The sequence below is a fragment of the Nannobrachium achirus genome (assembly GCF_963921795.1).
Source record: "Nannobrachium achirus genome assembly, chromosome: 13".
In the NCBI taxonomy this organism is placed as follows: Eukaryota; Metazoa; Chordata; class Actinopteri; order Myctophiformes; family Myctophidae; genus Nannobrachium; species Nannobrachium achirus.
In genome coordinates this window covers 3824144-3843863 of record NC_137833.1, presented here as the reverse complement: position 1 = coordinate 3843863, position 19720 = coordinate 3824144, and the positions used below count along the sequence as shown (strand labels likewise).

Below are 19720 nucleotides of genomic sequence, written 5' to 3'. Positions count from 1 at the left end.
AAGACGCACAACAGGTAAGAAGCAAGTAGAGCAAATCACTCATTCAGTTCCTATAGTGCAGGGGTCTTCAACGTTTTCAGGCCAAGGACCCCTTAGTTGAAAGAGAGAGAGATGAAACAGGGACCCCCACAATCTGTTCATATATTCCATATAGTTTCATTGTTTGACAGCAAAATCATCAGAGTATTTTGGATTCATGTTAATGTGGGTTTTCAGATATTTAACCACTTGAATCGTCAATACATAACACTGACCTTTCACTCACTCTGTACTTAGTCTGCTCTTTTTCCCCTCATCACCAAACGTCTTTGCCAAAAATAGCCGATCTAAAGCTTGCAGATCTGCTTGTAGCTTGTAGATCTGCTATTTTTGGATAACATTCTCAGAATATAAACACTAGGGTTCAAGTGGTTAATATAAAAGGAGAAAAAGGTTTCTATCACACAAAGATTTGGAGGACCCCCAGTAGATTTGGAGGACCCCCTGTTGAAGATCCCTGCTATTAGTGGTTGCATTGTTGTGGGCCTGCCTGCAAAATGGGAGTTCAAGCTGTGATCACATGCTGTCATTTTAGAATGGGACACAACGTGTTGCAGTCATGTTTAAGCTTATGCTATGCTTAAGTGACGTTATTGTTTTTTGTCCGGATGTTTGTGTGAGGCCTTTGATTTCTCTCTTGCCTGTAAGTGGTCTGTCCTGATATGGAGAGTCACATCCTCAGTCCACCACAAGGTGGCAGCAGCACTACCATAGAGACCAGTCCAGTTATCATCTGTCACATTCACTCTCTCATAATAACTAGTGGTGGACAAACTGCACTCGACCTCAGTTTGTACTTGAGTCAAAGTGTAAATACTCCTGGTCAAATATTACTCAACTACAAGTGAAAGTTGCTCTGTCAAATGTGTACTTGAGTTAAAAAGTATTTGCTTTTCCAAATACTTAAGTATTCAAAAAGTACAAATTACAAAATGTGTAAATAAAAGTAACATCAACACATTGCTGTATTACATTTTTCAAATGTAATTCCCCCCCCCCCCCCCCAAAAAAGACAATAAGTGAAAATAGTTGATCTACAAGGTCACAATGCATCACATTGTGACTGCTAAAATGTACTTAATTAAGCACAGCTACTCAAGTTAAATGTACTTTGTTACATTGTTCATAACTGGGGCGGCATAGCTCAGGGGTAGAGAAACCGTCATTAGAGCACGAAGGGTTCCCAGTTCGAATCCAGGCTCCCCCTGAGTTAATGTCCTTGAGCAAGACTCTGAACCCCTAGTTGCTCCCGGTGAGCAGGTTGGTGCCTTGCATGGTTTCCTCTGCCATTGGTGTGTGAATGGGTGAATGTAATGCACAATCTATGTAAAGCACCTTGGATAAAAGCGCTATATAAATGCACCATTTACCATTAAACCATTTTATAACTGCTCACAACCGACACAGACCGTGGCAGCGCTAGTGCAGTTTGGTCATGGCTAAGGCAGGATTTCAGTAAACGTGTAAACAAACAGAGAATCCCACAGGATATGAGAGAGAGAGAGAGAGAGAGAGAGAGAGAGAGAGAGAGAGACCTAGGCATTTATTTGAACGTGTATTTACGTGTTTGTGTTGCTAAAGCTCTCTCCGCAGAAGGAACCTCACATGACCTGCTTAACAACTTAAACCCCATTATGGTTGAGCTGAGGAGTCCCACAGGGCTCTGTACTGTTGTATGTTCTGCTTTATGTTTTCTGTTCTGTGTTGCTGTGTCGTGGTGGCCGCTTGACACCGCAGTTATGATTGCCGCTCTGCGGATTGGGCTCTAGTATACGTACACAAGTGGCCTGTGTTTTGGGAAGGGAAGCCAGGCGGGGGGGGGGGAGGGGGGTGGTATTGGCTTATTGCACGTACTCCTACAGGCTGGGGCGGTGGCACCTGTCAGCAGCCAGGGAGTGTTGGGCGGGAGGTGTAGGACAAAGGTTCTACGTCAGGGTTCCCCAATAGGCGGCTCGCGGGGCCATTTGCGGCCCGTGGGGGGCTACTGTCAGGCCCCCACCAACCCCAGTAATAATGGTGGTATAAGAGCAGCAACAACACTAGTATATCGTCATTGTTGGGTGGAAACCTCGTATCTCAAAATGTGTACGCTCTTTCACAAAGTAAAGCCCTGCTTCATCATACGAGGCCGTCGCACAAAAGTAGTGAAAACAGCAGATCTACAAGCACACAACGCCTCGCGGATGTCACTCCCCATCTCTCCCCCCGTTTCCTGTCATTCTACTGTCCTATCAATAAAGGCATTAAAGCCCAAAAACTAATCTTAAAAAAAGAACTAAATTGGGTAGAAAAAGAGGGCTAAAAATTATTGGCTACTCTAAAAAAAATCTATAATAACCAGTAAGACTCCCTAATCGGGAGATAATTAAGCGACCGCCAGGTCACGTGCACATGTATACACCGCTTTGTGTGATTTTAGGGAAAATCTGTAGGAGCAGTGTCCAAAAATATGTTTTGCAAGAATCTGCCTCATGGTGGCGCTAGAAGAGGGCCATGTGAGAAATGAGGGGTGGAGGTTGTGGTTTGGCAGCCAAGGAGTGTGTGTGTGCAAAGTTTGGCATGGATAAGGGGCAACTGTGGCGGAGATATGAGTAGGGGGAAAAGTGTGACGCGTAACGTGACTGACAGACAGACAGACTGACTGACAGCCGGTGGAGCTTTTGATAGTAACTGTGACCCGACGGTCGCAATAAAAGAAGAAAGAAATGGAGATAAGTGGTTTCCCCTCGACAGCTGCGAACTTAACCCATGCACTAAGTAAAAAGCAAGAACTTAACCCATGCACTAAGTAAAAAGCAAGAACTTAACCCATGCACTAAGTAAAAAGCAAGAACTTAACCCATGCACTAAGTAAAAAGCAAGAACTTAACCCATGCACTAAGTAAAAAGCAAGAACTTAACCCATGCACTAAGTAAAAAGCAAGAACTTAACCCATGCACTAAGTAAAAAGCAAGAACTTAACCCATGCACTAAGTAAAAAGCAAGAACTTAACCCATGCACTAAGTAAAAAGCAAGAACTTAACCCATGCACTAAGTAAAAAGCAAGAACTTAACCCATGCACTAAGTAAAAAGCAAGAACTTAACCCATGCACTAAGTAAAAAGCAAGAACTTAACCCATGCACTAAGTAAAAAGCAAGAACTTAACCCATGCACTAAGTAAAAAGCAAGAACTTAACCCATGCACTAAGTAAAGTAAAAAGCAAGAATTCAGACTGCTAAAAGGAGGCATAACAGTAGTTACCTCAATACTAGTCTCAAACAGAATGCAAGCTCTCAAAGACCCTGCAATGCAACAAAGACAAGAAGTGTTTTTGGTGCAGAACCCTAGCGTGTCAAGTGTACACAGCTTTGATTATCAGTGTTGATAGGCAGGGGCGTCCCAAGGGGGAGGAAAGTGGGACTGAGTTACTAGGGCCCAAGGTGGTGGAGGAGGGGCCTTAATTATTTTATACTTTAGCTATTGAAAAATAGCAGATATACAAGCTCACAGCACGGCACCGAGTGCCGCGCTGCGAGCTTGTAGATCTGCTATTTTTTTAAAGTCGTGAAAATGTGTGCAAATCTTTGAATATATGTATTTGTTAAGCGAACGTTTGTAACTCAAATTTTGCTTCTGGGGGGGTCCCTGGAATTAAATATTTTGAGATGGGGTTCCGTGGCCAAATACATACCATTTTGTGGGTCCTTCACATGAAAAGGTTTGAGCTCCACTGACATAGAAACATAGGGTTTTTTCAAAAAACCTCAGAAGGATTTGAAATATTCAAAGATTTTCATGATTTTTCAAAAATAGCAGATCTACAACATTAACATACATCAACATTTACTTTTTATGCAGAAGTTTTCAAATGTATAAAAATCTTTTGAAAACAAGCCACATTTTTCAAATTTTTCAAATGTATGTTTTGTTTATGATAAACAAAATCTACAAAGACACTAGTAACTAAAGTTTTCAATTAGGACTAGTGATAGTATAGTAAAAGTGTAATATTTGTCTCTGAGATGTAGTGGAGTAGAAGTAAAAGTATAGACAAATATAAATACTCCAGTAAAGTCAAAACAACTCTATAACGTATTACTTCACACCACCATCTCTATGGTTTATTTCAAAAAAGGAAATGGTTTTGCCAGGAACCACAGAAAAGAAGACTGCGGTTAAAATGTTTTCCAAATGTATCCAAAAATGTACAAAAGAAAATAGATGTTCAAGCAGCTTGTAGATGCCCAGCCCCGGACCCTACTTTGACAACCAACTGGTCTATAATAGCAGAGGTCCCCAAATATTTCCATGCCATGGACCCCCATATATCCATAGCCTCTGGCTGCGACCCCTCCTATTGCAAAACAGAAATAGAAAGAAATGAAGAAGAAAGGATCGAAAATTGGCCATCTGCAAGCTTGCAATACATTGTGAGCTTGCAGATATTGTTTTGTGTATTTTCCTGAATGACGTTATTGTGTTTCCTTTTTCTCTCTCCTTTCATACTGGCCCCCTGGGGGGGTTCACAGACCGCACATTGAAAACCTCTAGTATAGAATAGTCACGATACCATCTACTGTATATTGACAGAGAAAATTACCCTTTGTCTGTTTCAGCCTTTCTCTATTTTCCCACAATTCCCAGGATGCATTTGGCAGGCCAAGTATTCAGCTTGGCATCTTGCCCCAAAGGTCTATGGGACCCTGTTACATCAGCCTGGTTAATATAAGTCAAGATTGTCATTTTGACAGCAAAATAGGACAATATGTCATGAACACACAAACACATGGACGAAAGGGCTGTATATGTGACATCACTGTAAAGGTAAAACCTTGGTGGCATTTCAGAGGCGCATAAAGAGGTGGATAAATCACTTCTGCTTGTTCAATATCAGACTATTATTTTCTATTGAGGCAGGAATTGACATGGATTCATTCATCCAATCCGTCAGACTGAATTAAATACATGCTTTTCATGTCTGACATTCATGTTTGACATTATTTGATACATTTTTATATAATGCCAACATTTTAAAATGTCAATTTATTGAATTCAAAATATGTCTTAACCACATTAAACCTGGTGACCTTATTTTTCTAAATAGAATAAAAAAAACTGTAAAAGAAAGAAAGAAAAAAGAATCCCATTTTTCATTTTATTTCTCCATTTGTTTCCTCATGGGAGGATTTGTATCCTTGTCACCAGGACTCAGCCATGACCATAGAAGGTTACAATGAAGATTATTTTTATTTAACCGTTTAACTGGTGCTTCTTCATTGTATTTGACAGACTGAAACTCCTGCCACACAGTGAACAGTGGTATGGTTTTTCTCCAGTGTAGATACGCTGGTGTGCCTTCAGATTACCTAATGTATTGAAACTCGTCACACTGATCACACAGGAAAGGTTTCTCTCCTGTGTGAATACGCTGGTGGTTGTTTCAGGTGACTTTGCCGACTGAAACTCTTGTCACATTGTTTACAGTGGTAAGGTTTTTCTACAGTGTGGATATGCTGGTGTATCTTCAGACTACCCAACTGACTGAAACTCTTGTCACATTGTTCACAGTGGTAAGGTTTTTCTCCAGTGTGGATACGCTGGTGGTCTTCATCTGACACAAAAAGCGAAAAGCCTTGTCACACTGTTCACAGATGTGGGGTTTAAAGACGTGGGGTTTCCTTCCTGCCTAAGTCATCTTCACTTGTTCTGGCTGAGTTGCAATAGTCTTTCTTGATAAGCTGTTGATGACTGTGCAATCCTGGTTGGTCTGTGTCTTCTTGTGCCTGGGTGTTCAGAGAGCTGTTGATTGTCTGACAGGATGCTGAGGGCATCTGACCGTTGCTCTGTATTTGGCTGTCCAGGTCATTGTGGCTCCTCTTTATGTGTGTTCATGGAGGTCCACCTGAGACGTTGAGACGTATGGACGCTCAGTAAAGTTGACCTGAGTCTGGGAAGATCTCTTTCCATCCAGGAGCAGTGGTTTATTCTCAGAAAGGCCACTATACATGACATGTGACAGGATTGAGTGTAGGACTATAGCAGCCAATTTTCGACTCACTCTATGACAAAAAATCCTAACGCTTTCTTGAAATCTTAGAAAACTGATTTTCTAAGATATTATGTCTAGAGTCAGAGCCACAAGTGCGTGATATCATCTTTACGTTCTACGAATACAAGTATGCCTCTTGTCTCAAACTATTGGATGAAATGAAGGACAACCTACTGCTGGACATGTACCTGGCTCCTCATTTCAGAACACTGTACACACAGATAAATATTTCACATTTTATATAGACTGACCAGAGTCCAGGGCTGACGTCTCACACATTACACAGCATCACCGTGCATGACTAACACCACCACTCTGTTCAGGCATCGCTGCAGTCTGTGCATGCATCCTGAATCTGGCACCATCTCATAATGCTGGTTCAAACACGGTGGGGTTCAGGGACCACCAGGGACACAAATGGACCTTTACGGTTCTGTGACTCTTGAGTGTACAAATAAATGGACACTTACGGACCATCTTTCCAGTTGCTGGATCCGGGAGTCCGGGGACAGACACACAAGCAGATTTTAAAATATACTATATCGTCGCTGTCCGATGAAAACCTTGTATGTCCAAAAACCGTTTGTTTTGCATTTATCATTTTAAAAATGATTTAAAGTAGTGAAAACAGCCGATCTACAAGCACACAACGCCTCGCACCGCGAGGCGTTGTGTGCTTGTAGATCGGCTGTTTTCACTACCTTTGTGTGACGGCCTTGTATGATGAAGCATGGCTTTACTTTGCGAAAGAACGTACACACTTGAAACTTGGAGATACGAGGTTTCCACCCAACAACGACGATATGCATACAGTGAAAGTTTATACTACTCTGTATGAACATTTGTCAAACTGCCTATGAAGTTTGGTCGACAATATGGCCTCGTTCACTGAGCAATGCACAGCAGTCCTTTTGAGGAGCCAGCCTACAAGAGAACTAAAAGCAATAGGAGAGACACCAACGTTATGGAAGAGGAACATATCTCCTCGTATTAGTATTAGTATTAGTTAGTTATCTCCATACATGGAGTTCCGTGGTCATACGGACATACACACAAAGCCAGATGTACAGTATGAGCGGTTAGCACCACTCAAAAAATGGCAAATTCGCCTCTACGACGCGTTGTGAATGTGAACTTGTCGATTTAACTCGTTTTGCGATTTGTCAAACATTGATTGATTGATTGAAGACTTTATTAGAAGTTTGCATAGGAAAAGGTACAGTTTCATGACGGTACAGTTCACTGGTACAAGGTCTACTAAAAGTAGATCCATGAAAAGACTAAGCTTATTTCCACAGGAAACCATTTAAGTATCTCATATAACATTGAATGACAGACGAATAGAACACAGTACTATGCAGTAGATATGTAAAGAAATACAATGAGAGAACAAAAAAAAGAGTCTAAACAGTAAGTAAGTAAGTATATACAAAGAAGGGGCAGGGGAGGGTAGGGTTAACAACGTTGATAGGGCTTAAGTGGTTACGAAAATGTCCCCCTCTTCTTTTTTTTTTACAAATTGAACCTCATGCGAGGGAAAGAGAAAAGCAGACAGGCAGACAGAGAAATGAAGACGGAAGCTACGGAGGAACAGAATTGTCTTTTTGTTTAGTGACCCAGGAGAAATCAGCCACAGGGTTCATTACTTCTGTTAGTTGTCGATGTGTCTGTCAGAGAAATGATCCACTGGTTGAAGACACGCCGCGGTGAGGCCATGAGCTGATCAACCTGCTCTGATCTCAGCTGACAGGAAGGTTGTTAATCTGTCGCAACGGTGCACTCGATGTTACATTAATAATACTGTTGTTGCTCCGTTGCTAAATCAGTGGTTTTCAACCTTTTCAGGCCGCGATACCCCAAAATAATCACATTTTAACTGTGGACCCCAACTTAACTCCCTGACGAGCACTAAGAGTTGAGGCATTACATTTTGTATAACACGGTGAAAATAGCAGATCTACATGCTCACAATGCCTCGCGTTGCGAGGCGTTGTGATCATGTAGATCTGCTATTTTCACAATTTCCGACTTTAATATTTGACAATTTGTCATTTTAGATGTATTAAAAAGTCCTTGACACTTTACAAATGCACATACACCCTCCATATACACTTAAACTTTATGTTGGTTTGTTCACTGTTGAGTTACAAACCAATGTTTCTCATTAAGCTAATCATCTGGGACCCCCCAAAATAATGTGGGGACCCCTCTGGGGTTCCCGACCCACAGGTTGAGAACCACTGTGCTAAATCACCTTAGCAAACATACACTCAGCGGCAGTGTTGATTTCGACTATTTTTTTTTTTTGTGTCGACTACCTTTTTTCACCGATGAAAACCAAATGAAAACTAAACAGAAACTAATAAGCTATATGATGACTAAAACCAAGACTACATATTGTTGACAATTTCGTCAACGAATACAAACTAGACTAAAAGAATGTTAGGGAGGGACTTGTGGAGAAAAGATCCAATATAGATCTAAAAGACAGGTTGTTTTATGTTTGGTTGCGCTCTGGTGTTGCGCTCTCAAAAACAGCAGATCTACAAGCTCACAACGCTGCTCAGCGGTCCCTTAAAAGAACAGTACGTTGTTCTCAACCTTTTTTTAATTATATGGATCCCCCGTACTATGTCCACGTCGCACAAGGCAAAAGTATGATATTGTCACTGTTGGGCAAAAAACCTTGTATCTCCAAGTTTAAAATGTGCATGTTTTTCGTAACATAAAGCCCTGCTTCACCATACAAGACTGTTGCACAAAACTAGTGAAAATAGCCAATCTACTTGTGCTTGTAGATCGGCTATTTTCACGAGTTTTGAGTCATTTTTAAAACGATAAATACAAAACGAACAGTTTTGGACATACAGGGTTTCCACCCCACAACGACGACATGCTGGCAACAGAACCGGCGTCGGAGGAGGCGACGTAATAGTTTCATATTTCCACCTCTGTATCTGTTACCATGGGCGTCACAAGGGGTAGGAAAGTGGGACTGAGTTAACAGGGCCCAAGGTGGAGGGGCCCTAGTAACTTTAGCTATTGAAAAATAGCAGATATACAAGCTCATAGCGCGGCACCGAGTGCCGCGCTGCGAGCTTGTAGATCTGCTATTTTCTTGAAAAGTCGTGAAAATGTGCGCAAATCTTTGAAAATATGTATTTTTTAAGCGAACATTTGCAACTCAAATTTTGCTTCTGGGGGGTCCCTGGAACTAAATATTTTGAGATGGGGGTCCGTGGCCAAATACATATCATCTTGAGGGTCCTTCACATGAAAACGTTTGAGCACCACTGACATAGAAACATAAGTTTCTTGCACACATTTCACGATTTTTCAAAAATAGCAGATCTACAAGCTCGCAGCGCGGCACTCGGTGCCGCGCTGTGAGCTTGTATATCTGCTATTTTTCAATAGTTAACATTCATGGGGGGCCCGCAGTGAATCCTTGTATCCAGGGCCCAGAATTTGGTGTGACGCCCCTGTCTGTTACCATGGCGAGGAGAGGAAGATTACAGCGTCTCTGTACAACCTCCACATTGGCCATTTTCTCCTGCCTGCCTGCCTGCCTGCCTCCACATCCCACGGTAACCATGACGACCAGCCAGAGCGGAGCGTGACTGCAGCAGCGTGCGTCAGACGGAGCCGGAAGGGAGGAAGGAGCGATGCGATGTGCTTTTCTTTTTTATCCGTCTCACTACGGCTCTCCCACTGCTGTGTCAGACGGCTCTCAACTTCAGCATCGCTGATTGCTTCGCCTGGCCTAGCATTGGCACACGTGCGCACATGTGCAATGGCACACGTGCACACACACAGACACACAGACACAGACACACACACAGCCAGTGTGTGGGGGAAAGTACATGTTGTCAGGCAGAAACCTCTTATCTCCATATTTAAACTTTTTTTCTTTTTTTTTCTTCTTTTTTTTAAATGAATGCCCTACTCAATCACACTATAGCGTCACACAAAGTATAAAGAAGCATAAAGTTGGTTTATTCAGTATTTCGATTTTTTTTAATACTTACATTTTATCAGACTTCCTATACAAACCCATTGATTGTTTTTTTGATTGATTGAAGAATTTATTAGAAGTTTGCAATAGAAAAAAGTACAGTTTCATGACAGTACAAATCACTGGTACAAGGTCAACTAAAAGGAGATCCTAGAAAGCCGAGGCTTATTTCCACAGGAACCACACTTTAAGTATCTCATATAACATTGAAAGACAGACGGATAGAACATAGTACTTTATCTAGGATAATATCAGTTTCAAAAGCATAACATCAAATACAAAAGGCAGAATACAAAGAAAAAGGGGGGGGGAGCATGGGGGCTTAGTCTATTTACAAGTCACGGGTAGCTGCTGTCTGAAGGTGACTTTTCATACCAATTTTGAAGGAGGCTAGGGATTTGCTCTCCTTTAGGGCTTGTGGAAGGGCGTTCCACATGTTGATGGTATAGCAGGAGAACGAGTTAGCGCCTTGTTTAGTGTTAAATCTACGCTGATGATGATTAGTGGAGCTGCCTCTGGTGTTATGATCGTGAACATCCTTGACCTTTAAGAAGTAGTTTGTCAGGTACATGGGAATCTTGGAGGTGTAGTGTATCTTGTACACCAGGCCCATTGCAAGATGCTGTACTCTGTCAGCTACTTTGAGCCACCCCACGCTTTCGTGGTGATGCTCGGTAAGGTGGGTCAGAGGAGGGAGACCAAGCACAACCCTAATTAGTTTGTTTTGGGCTGTTTGGAGCTTTAGCTTTAAGGCAGCTGGGGCGTCGCGATACCAGACAAGGACTCCGTAATCAATGAGGGGCCCAATAAGAGCACCTCCTAGTGTCTTTCGGGATTTAATATTGATCAGTGGGGCAACTCTTTGCTAGAAGCGAATTCGTTGATTGACTTTATTGATTACCTTGGTGGTCATTTTTTCACTGGATAGGTTAGCCTCCAGGATGCAACCCAGGTAGCAGATGTGGTTTTTTCTTTCTATCACAGTGTCACCTACTTTAATTGTGAAGTTCTCAACTAGGCTAAGTTTCTGACTAGATCCAAAGAGGATACATTCAGTTTTGCCTAGGTGAATTGAGAGTCTGTTGTCATTGAGCCAGGTGCAGATCTTGTTAAGTTCACAGTTAAGGGCCTTTTCAACCTGCAAAATGTCTCTGCCTGAGACTAGGAGAGCCGTAACTTAATTGTAACTTTTAATATGTGAGTATGCAGTGTTTTTTCGTTTACTATATATTACCTATTTTCTTTTTTCTTAAATGTTTTTTATCCCACGGTTTTTGTAACCCATTTTTCTCACCCGGTGACTACCTAACCTGTAGTCCTGGTTTCCGCTCTCCCCCTGCCGCGCCAGGGGACATTGGGGAGCACCCGGCTGGCTAGGGGGAGGTAGTATAGAAACCAGGACTACCGCATGTTTTTGTGTGAGGGCCTATGCCCAAGGAGACACGGGGAGAACATGCAAACTCACCACAGAAAGGCCCTATCGCCAACCCCACCTAGGGTGTGGGTGCTGATGACGCGGGTGGAGGAACACGCCCCCAGCGCCCACAGCTTCCCCCGGCAGGAATCGAACCCAGGACCTTAGAGCTGTGAGGCGAAGTGCTAACCACTGCACCACCGTGCCCCTGCCTATATTACCTCTTTACCCATTTATTAAAAATAGCAGATGTACGGTACAAGGTGGTACTTCTACTTGCCTTGGGTGTCAGAGGTGCACCCTGAAGCCCCTATCATAGTAGGCACCGCGGTGATAAGCTATCCACCGCGGTGTAGTCTTTTTAAGTCATAAAACTACAACATTGCGTCATTACTCGCGGTGAAGAGCTATCCACCGCGAAACCCGACACATCTCTCTGTTTTTACTTTCAGACAGATCGATCCATCACCCCGTTCACTGATTGGTCGATCTAGACCAGTCAGTCAGTGATAGGACTTCACCGTGACTGACTATGATGGCCTCCACTTATTTTCTCACTTTAGGTGGATAGCTGATCACCTAAAATTTGAGGTGATATAGGCTCTTCACCGCAGACTCTGATATGGGCTTGAGTGAGGTGTTAATTACTGGATGCCACTCGTTTTGTTTGGTTTGGGATTGTAATTGCCTTGCATCATCAGTTTAGAGTCACATGATTATCCTACTTTGAGGACAAGTTTCCCTTATCTAAATTTGACTGATTTATTATAGCATCATCATTCCATGTTCTCTGCAGCCATGACACTCAGAAATTACTCATTTTGTCCAAAGTAATCTGTTCCATTTAATCGATTGTAAAACTATATATATATTTCATGACATATTTGATTGATAATCAAGCCTTATTTTGGACATAAATAAAGGCGAAAAGTTTCAAACATATCAGAAAACCTAAATATATCCCTCTTTTTAAGAAGAAAGAAAACAACCGTGTTCTCGATTCTTTGATTAATTGAAAAAGTAATCAATAGACTGATAGCCGAGGGGAAAACAATCTGTTTGCAGCCCTACATACTCCACAGTTTGGACAGCGAACAACAACATCACGCTATACTATAATCACCGCAGTGTGCATTATTTAAATCAAGGAGCCCAAAATGGTTCAGCAGCCCAAATCCCCAAACCCCTCTGATTAGATCTGACCCGTCGTCAATAGATTTGAAATCAGGATAGTGGTCCAATCCCCCTCCAGGCAATTTATGGGATTAGCACGTCTTAGGTTGTATGGACTGGGAGGTGTCGGCCTCGCTGACAGGCCAGGAGGGGTGGGCTGGCTAGTGTGTGTTTTTAATGAATCTATCATGGTTAAAATGGAGTTTGAAGTTACAATGGGTGTGTATGTGGAGAGAGGCCCTACCACTGCTCCCTGTTGAAAGTGGAATATCCCTTTAATGCTTTAACTATTGAAAAATAGCAGATATACAAGCTCACATCGTGGCACCGAGTGCCGCTATTTTTGAAATATCTTGAAAACGTGCGCAAAGTACAAAAGTATCTGCATCAAAATATACATAGTTTACCAAAAGTAAACAATAAAAAAAAATACTCATTGTGCAGAAAATCCCCTTTCACAAGTCTAAAATGTAGGCCTATAAAAAAAAAAAAAAAAAAAAAAAGCATTGTGAGCTTGTAGATCTGCTACTTTCAAATGGCCGAAATACGGTATATGAGGCTGAAGTGGTTAGTATGTTCTGTAATGATAATCAAAATCTACAGAGTCACTAGAAACTAATACGTTTTCAAATAATTGTAGTGGAGTAAAAGTACAATAGTTTCCTCTGAGATGTAATGGAGTAGAATTAAAAGTACTGAAAACTGAAAAAAAAAGAAAGTAAAAAAGATACCTCAAAAGTGTACTTAAAGTTATACCATGTAACTTTTTTTATAAAACAAATCTTAAAATTGTCCTAACTGTTAAATCGCTAAAGTTTTAGAACACCCACTCCGTTATTTTCAGCTTCTGAAGCCTTCTCTTTATATGTTTTCTATGATCCTGACCGGGCCCCGGTTTTCGCGGAAAAATTACGTCATCATACACTACCGGCCAATCACAGCGAGGGTTATACACTGCCGGCCAATCACAGCGCATCTTGAAGTGGGGTCGCTATCACAATAGGGCGGCCATATTTGTAGGCGCCCGTGTGTCTCTATACTCGGGTGAAGCATAGGTGAAGGAGTCCGTTTCTCCGGAATGCCTGAACGAACAGGAACCAGGGACCCCTCTAAAGATAGATCTCGGCGAGGTGGAGGCAGACGCGGTGGTGTGAGGCTCGGTCCGCGGCGAAAAACGGCCGAAAGATGCGGACGCGACCGCGGTTTGCTATAGAGCTACTGACCACTAGTTGAGCAACTTACACAGTATAGCTTTAAGTACAGTACTTGAGTAAATGTACTGTGATAATGAATTATGATTCTGTTTGTACAGTATGCAGTATTTACAACTACAAGTAAAGAAAACTTGTAAGCTACTCTGGATGAAATGAAAAACATGTATCGAATCTGCAAATAATGAATGCAAAACAGAAGTGAGCTTGTAGATTAGCTATTTTCACTATTTCCTTGTGCCACCGCTATACACAGTGAAGTATAAAACATGCTCGATTAGTCCTTTTATAAAACATCTACTACAGTTATTCTGTGTCGATTCATTGATATAATAAAATACATCTGCTTCTACCATTATTCTATTGACCTGCATGAGCAAGATTATAGTCGATCGGTTCTAAATGGGGGTTTTGATACGTTTCTGGTTATTTGCCAAGGCTGAGCAGTCAGGCAACAATGACAGCCGAGCCAGACAGGCTAGGAGAACTTGGCTGACCCTGGGCGGCTCTGGCCGTGGTGCTGAAAGTCCCCCGTTGCATTTGAATCAACACTGATAGCCGCTTCCCATTTAAACCCATTTAGGCCTAGAATTATTGAACGCTTTAACCAGTGAAAAATAGCAGATATACAAGCTCACAGCGCGGCACCGCCTGTAGATCTGCTATTTTTGAAAAAGTCTTGGAAAAATGTGTGCAAATCTTTGAATATAATGTATTTTCAAAGTGAACTCAATAGTTTGCTTCTGGGTGGTCCCTGGAACTAAATATTTTGAGATGGGGGTCCGTGGCCAAATAAATATCATTTTGGGGGTCCTTCACATGAAAAGGTTTGAGAACCACTGACATAGTAGTCTCTCAAGAACAGACTAACTGAGCTCCAGTTAATCGAAAAAGGACCTTTTCTTTGACGATGGCTATAGCCAAATTGCTGACATAGAAACATAGGGTTTTTCCAAAAATCTTAGAAGGATTCAAAAGACACTTATAGAATCGGGTCAAAATTCTAATTTTCACGATTTTTCAAAAATAGCAGATCTACAAGCTCGCAGCGCGGCACTCGGTGCCGCGCTGTGAGCTTGTATATCTGCTATTTTTCAATTGTTAAATCATAAAATAATGATACACAAAATGTGTACCCCGTTCTAAATGGGTTAAACGAGGCACAAAGCCATTCAAACCTATTGACTCGTCGCTGCGTCTTTTATAAAGGGTCAGCCATGCGGGCCACAGTCCTGTGTGCTCACCCAGTGGTTACAGATGATAGATCTGTGATGACAGCAGCTGTTTAAAAGGACACCAGTTGTTTGAGCTTTTATTCCCTCCTTGTTTATATTGTTTTGCTGCCCGGCAGAGAGACAGGGGTGTCGCACCGAATTCTGGGCCCTGGGTACAAGGATTCACTGCGGGCCCCCCTCCCATGAATGTTCTTCATAGGGGGAGGGGGTTTAACCCATTTAGACTGGGAACGTATTATTAGGCATTATCTTTCACGTTAACAATTGAAAATAGCAGATCTGCTATTTTTTATATATATATTTCAAATCCTTAAGGGTTTTTTGTTTTTTCCTATGTCAGTGGTGCTCAAACTTGTGAAAGACCTCCAAAATGATATGTATTTGGCCACGGACCCCCATCTCAAAATATTTCGTTCCAGGGACCTCCCAGAAGCTAAATTTGAGTTACAAATGTTTGCTTAAAAAATGCATAATTATATTCAAAGATTTGAACACATTTTCACGACTTTTAAGAAATAGCAGATCTACAAGCTCACAGCGGGGCACCGAGTGCCGCGCTGTGAGCTTGTAGATCTGCTATTTGTCAATAGCTAAAGTATAAAATAGTTAAGGCCCCTCCACCTTGGGCCCTGGTAACTCAGTCCCACTTTTCCCCCCCTTGTGACACCCCTGCCGGGCAGAGACCTTGTATATCCAAAAGCATTACTTTTCATAAAAAAAACAACTACCAGTATATCTGTTCAAATGGATCCAAAGTAGTTATTATTTAGCCACAAGCTCTTGTTAAAACCTTTCATTGGTTAAATATTTATAAAATCCACAGACACACTTAAACACTTTTTATATATGTATATAGAAATAGCAGCTCTACAAGCCCACGGCACGTCATGCAACGCATTGTGAGCTTAGATCTGCTATCTCTCTGCAGACTCTCTGTCTGTCTGTCTGTCTGTGTGACAAACAGGGCATTATTTATTTACGAGGTTTCTGCCCGACGGCAACGATTTCAATCAATACTGATAGCTGGTTTCCCATTTAAAGAACGCACAAACCCACTGGTTTCCTATTTAAAGGACGCACAAACCCATCCAAACCTATTGACTCGTTGCTGTGTTTTAGAAGGGCAGCCAGCCAGGCAATCCGTTGGTTATGTCTGTGATGCCAAGGTCTGTTTTTTTCTCCCCTCTTCTATGTATTTGTATCGTTTATGTTCCTGTATGGTCTGCTTATTACTTATCTCTTATTACTAGGGCTGGGCGATATGACTTCAAATCAATAGTGCCTCGGTTATGGTAAACGGGAAATTTAAATATATATAAACTAGTCCTGCAGTGCTCGGGAGGGGGGTTGCACTAGCTTGATTTCAGACTCTGCGCTGGAGCTTGAGTCTGAAGTTGTCCCTATTCTATTTGATTTCAAAGGGGAGGGGATTTAAAATGTGAAATTCCCAATCACAAGAGATCTGGTGGGAGGGGTTGTGTTTGACTTGTGTACACAAAACATTCCCCCCTCCCCCTCCCCTGTATGACAGGCATCAAAGAAGTTGTTGTCTTTGATGTTTCATTGATTAGAGAGAAGCACTAACGAGCCATTGACACTTGTATGGCTCAATCAATTACTGCAGTTCAGAACCCCTTTGAAGTTCAAAGGGAGCAATTAAGAGCTCTGGTGAGCCACCCCTCCCTCCACTGTTTCTGTTGATTTTCAAAAGTTAGACCCACCCCTCCTCCGTCTTGCATTGATTTCATCGGTTGGTTTGCCAAGATACCAACAGAAAGAGGCGTGTCATATGGCAAAACAAAAAAAAGAGAAGCAGTCCACTCAGAGAGTGGGCGGGTCTATTGGCTGGAGCCAGGCAAGAGTTGCACAGGGGTGTGCACAGTATCTGATTCTGAGGGATTGAATGTAGCCGTCTCAGAAGTAGTGTTGGAGTGCCCGTTGGGCAGATCTATATGCCCATATATAGTGTTCCATGTTGGAGTGCCCAATGGGCAGGTCTTTATGCCCATACATGGTGTTCCGTGTCCTGGCCAGTCTGTGATGTCAGTACTATGATGTCAGATTATGTTGTGATGTCAGCATGCAGATCAGACGGTTACCATGGCGGTGAAACTGTGTAGTATCAGTGATGTCAGCACGCAGATGGTCAGACAGACATTCGCTAAACTAATAGTTAGACAACAGGTTGAAAATGGGTGAAATCGTCCTCAGCCGTTGCTGCATTAGATCAGGCATGGCTGAGCCTGAATGTTATTAACAGTAACTATAGTTGTACTGACTCTAAGGACCTTTCCAGGGAGGGTGCTCATGTGCGTCTTGCCGTGTCACCCTTTCTTGTTTTCTTTTATTTTTTCTTGCACTGACCAATGGACACTTTTTTTTTGTTTGGCTCTGCACTATTAGGTTGTGTTAGTAGTATTGAGTATTTTGCTTGTGTTTGACATGGTGGTGAGATACTTATAGCACTGACTAGCATTGACTGTTATGGACACTTTTGTTTGGTGCTGTATTGATAGTAGTGCTTAAGGATTGATATTTGCTTTTTTTAAGGATGAGCATTGACTGGTTTTGACACTTTATGTATATATTCTTTGTTCCCTTTCTTTGGTGTACCTTGCTCTTTACTGTACACTGTTATTTTTATTTTCAAACTTCTCTGTAACTTTGTAAATATCCTTAAACTGCTGTGCTGCCTCCGGGCGACAGATTTTCCACCTTGGGATAATAAAGATATCTACCTACCTACCTACCTACCTACCTACCTATCTATCTATCTATCTATCTATCTATCTATCTATCTATCTATCTATCTCTCTATCTCTCTATCTATCTAATGTCCTGGTGATCTTGTGTGTCCATACAGATCTACCCGGGTGCAGTGGAGCTCATGCAGGTCATAGAGGAGTTCATCCACATCGTAGGCCTGGGCATGAAGGACTTTCACAATGCCTACCTGATGACCGGCAACTTAGGTAAGACACATAGCACAACACACCTCACAGTGTTAACTTAGGTAAGACACACAACACAACACACCTCTCACAGTGTCAACTTAGGTAAGACACACAACACAACACACACCTCTCACAGTGTCAACTTAGGTAAGACACACAACACAACACACCCCTCACAGTGTCAACTTAGGTAAGACACACAACACAACACACCCCTCACAATGTCAACTTAGGTAAGACACACAACACAACACACCTCTCACAGTGTCAACTTAGGTAAGACACACAACACAACACACCTCTCACAGTGTCAACTTAGGTAAGACACACAACACACCTCTCACAGTGTCAACTTAGGTAAGACACACAACACACCCCTCACAGTGGCAATTTAGGTAAGACACACAACACACCTCTCACAGTGTCAACTTAGGTAAGACACACAACACAACACACCTCTCACAGTGTCTAGCCTTCATCTGACCATGTGTTTGTATCCTTGACACTGACTGACACAAGTGATTCTCAACCGGTTTCATTTTAACCACTTGGAACCCCAGCAAAGCCAAACTTAGCCAATCTACCATCTACAACGTGTCACAACTTGACACGTTGTGAGCGTGTAGATTGGCTATTTGTGGGTGAATAGATGAGGAAGAAATGGTCAAAGTACAGAGCCAACTCGGGTTCAGTTTCAGTGGTTAACCCATTAAAACCACATCACTTCGTGCTGTGCTATGAGCTTGTTAAATATGAATATAACTTTGAGAATGCATAAATGGAACCAAATGGACCCGTACATATGCACAGGGGTCCATTTGGTTCCATTTGTACGTTCTCACATTCACAGATCTGTAATGCTGCATTCACACTGAGAGAAGCCAAGCTAATGGTTGGCTTGGTAATTCAATGTAATCTCTATGCAAACCAGCTTTAAAAATGTCCAAGCTATTTTTCCAGCTTGGAAATTTTAAAAGCTGGTTTGCATTGAGATTGCATTGAATTACCAAGCCAACCATTAGCTTGGCTTTTCTGTATGTGAATGAGTCATTAGGGTCACTTTTGGTAAATAATACCAGTCTTTAGCTGGGGACCCCTAAGGAACCGCCTCAAGGCCCCCTGGGGGTCCCTGGACCCCATGCTGAGAACCAGTGCACTAATCCTTGCGCACTGTGCTGATGATGCCTTGTAAATGTTCTCGTCATCGTCATTAATTTAGGAGAAATGACGCATGGTTAGAGTGAGGGAGGGAAATGACAAATCAAATCAGTGATGTTAATTAAAACGCTGAATTCCTAACGAAAACACTTGACACTCAATCAGTGGTAGAAAGAGTATTCATGAAAAGAGCATTCGCATTTTGCTAATTACTGTAGAAACACTCTGTTAGTAAAAGTCTGACAAGTAAAAGTCCGGAAGTCAAAATGTACGTGAGTAAAAGTACAAAAGTATTGGTATCAAAATGTACTTAAAGTAGGCTACCAAAAGTAGAAAGTACTCATAATGCAGAATGTCCCATTTCACAAGTTCTCAGATGTATGAAATGTACAGAAATCTCTTGAAAATAGACGATCTACAAGCTCACAATGCTGAGACGCATTGTGAGCTTGTAGATTTTCAAATGGCCAAAATATGTTTTTAATAAA

General features: G+C 42.0%; 2 protein-coding genes across 2 annotated transcripts in view; one reads left to right on the top strand and one right to left on the bottom strand.

Moving 5' to 3' along the window:
• The window catches only part of lmbrd1 (LMBR1 domain containing 1), a 438470-nt gene that overhangs the window by 35474 nt on the left and 383276 nt on the right, over positions 1 to 19720 (bottom strand). The gene's annotated exons all lie outside the window — the stretch shown is intronic.
• adgrb3 (adhesion G protein-coupled receptor B3) overlaps positions 1 to 19720 on the top strand; it is a gene marked incomplete at both ends in the record, with an annotated part of 382932 nt that overhangs the window by 193411 nt on the left and 169801 nt on the right. The window contains 2 exons of the mRNA XM_080740073.1: positions 1 to 14; positions 17984 to 18092. The exon at positions 1 to 14 is cut by the window's left edge and continues 55 nt beyond it. Of these exons, the coding sequence (XP_080596199.1) occupies positions 1 to 14; positions 17984 to 18092 (123 nt within the window). The remainder of the gene's footprint in view (positions 15 to 17983; positions 18093 to 19720) is intronic.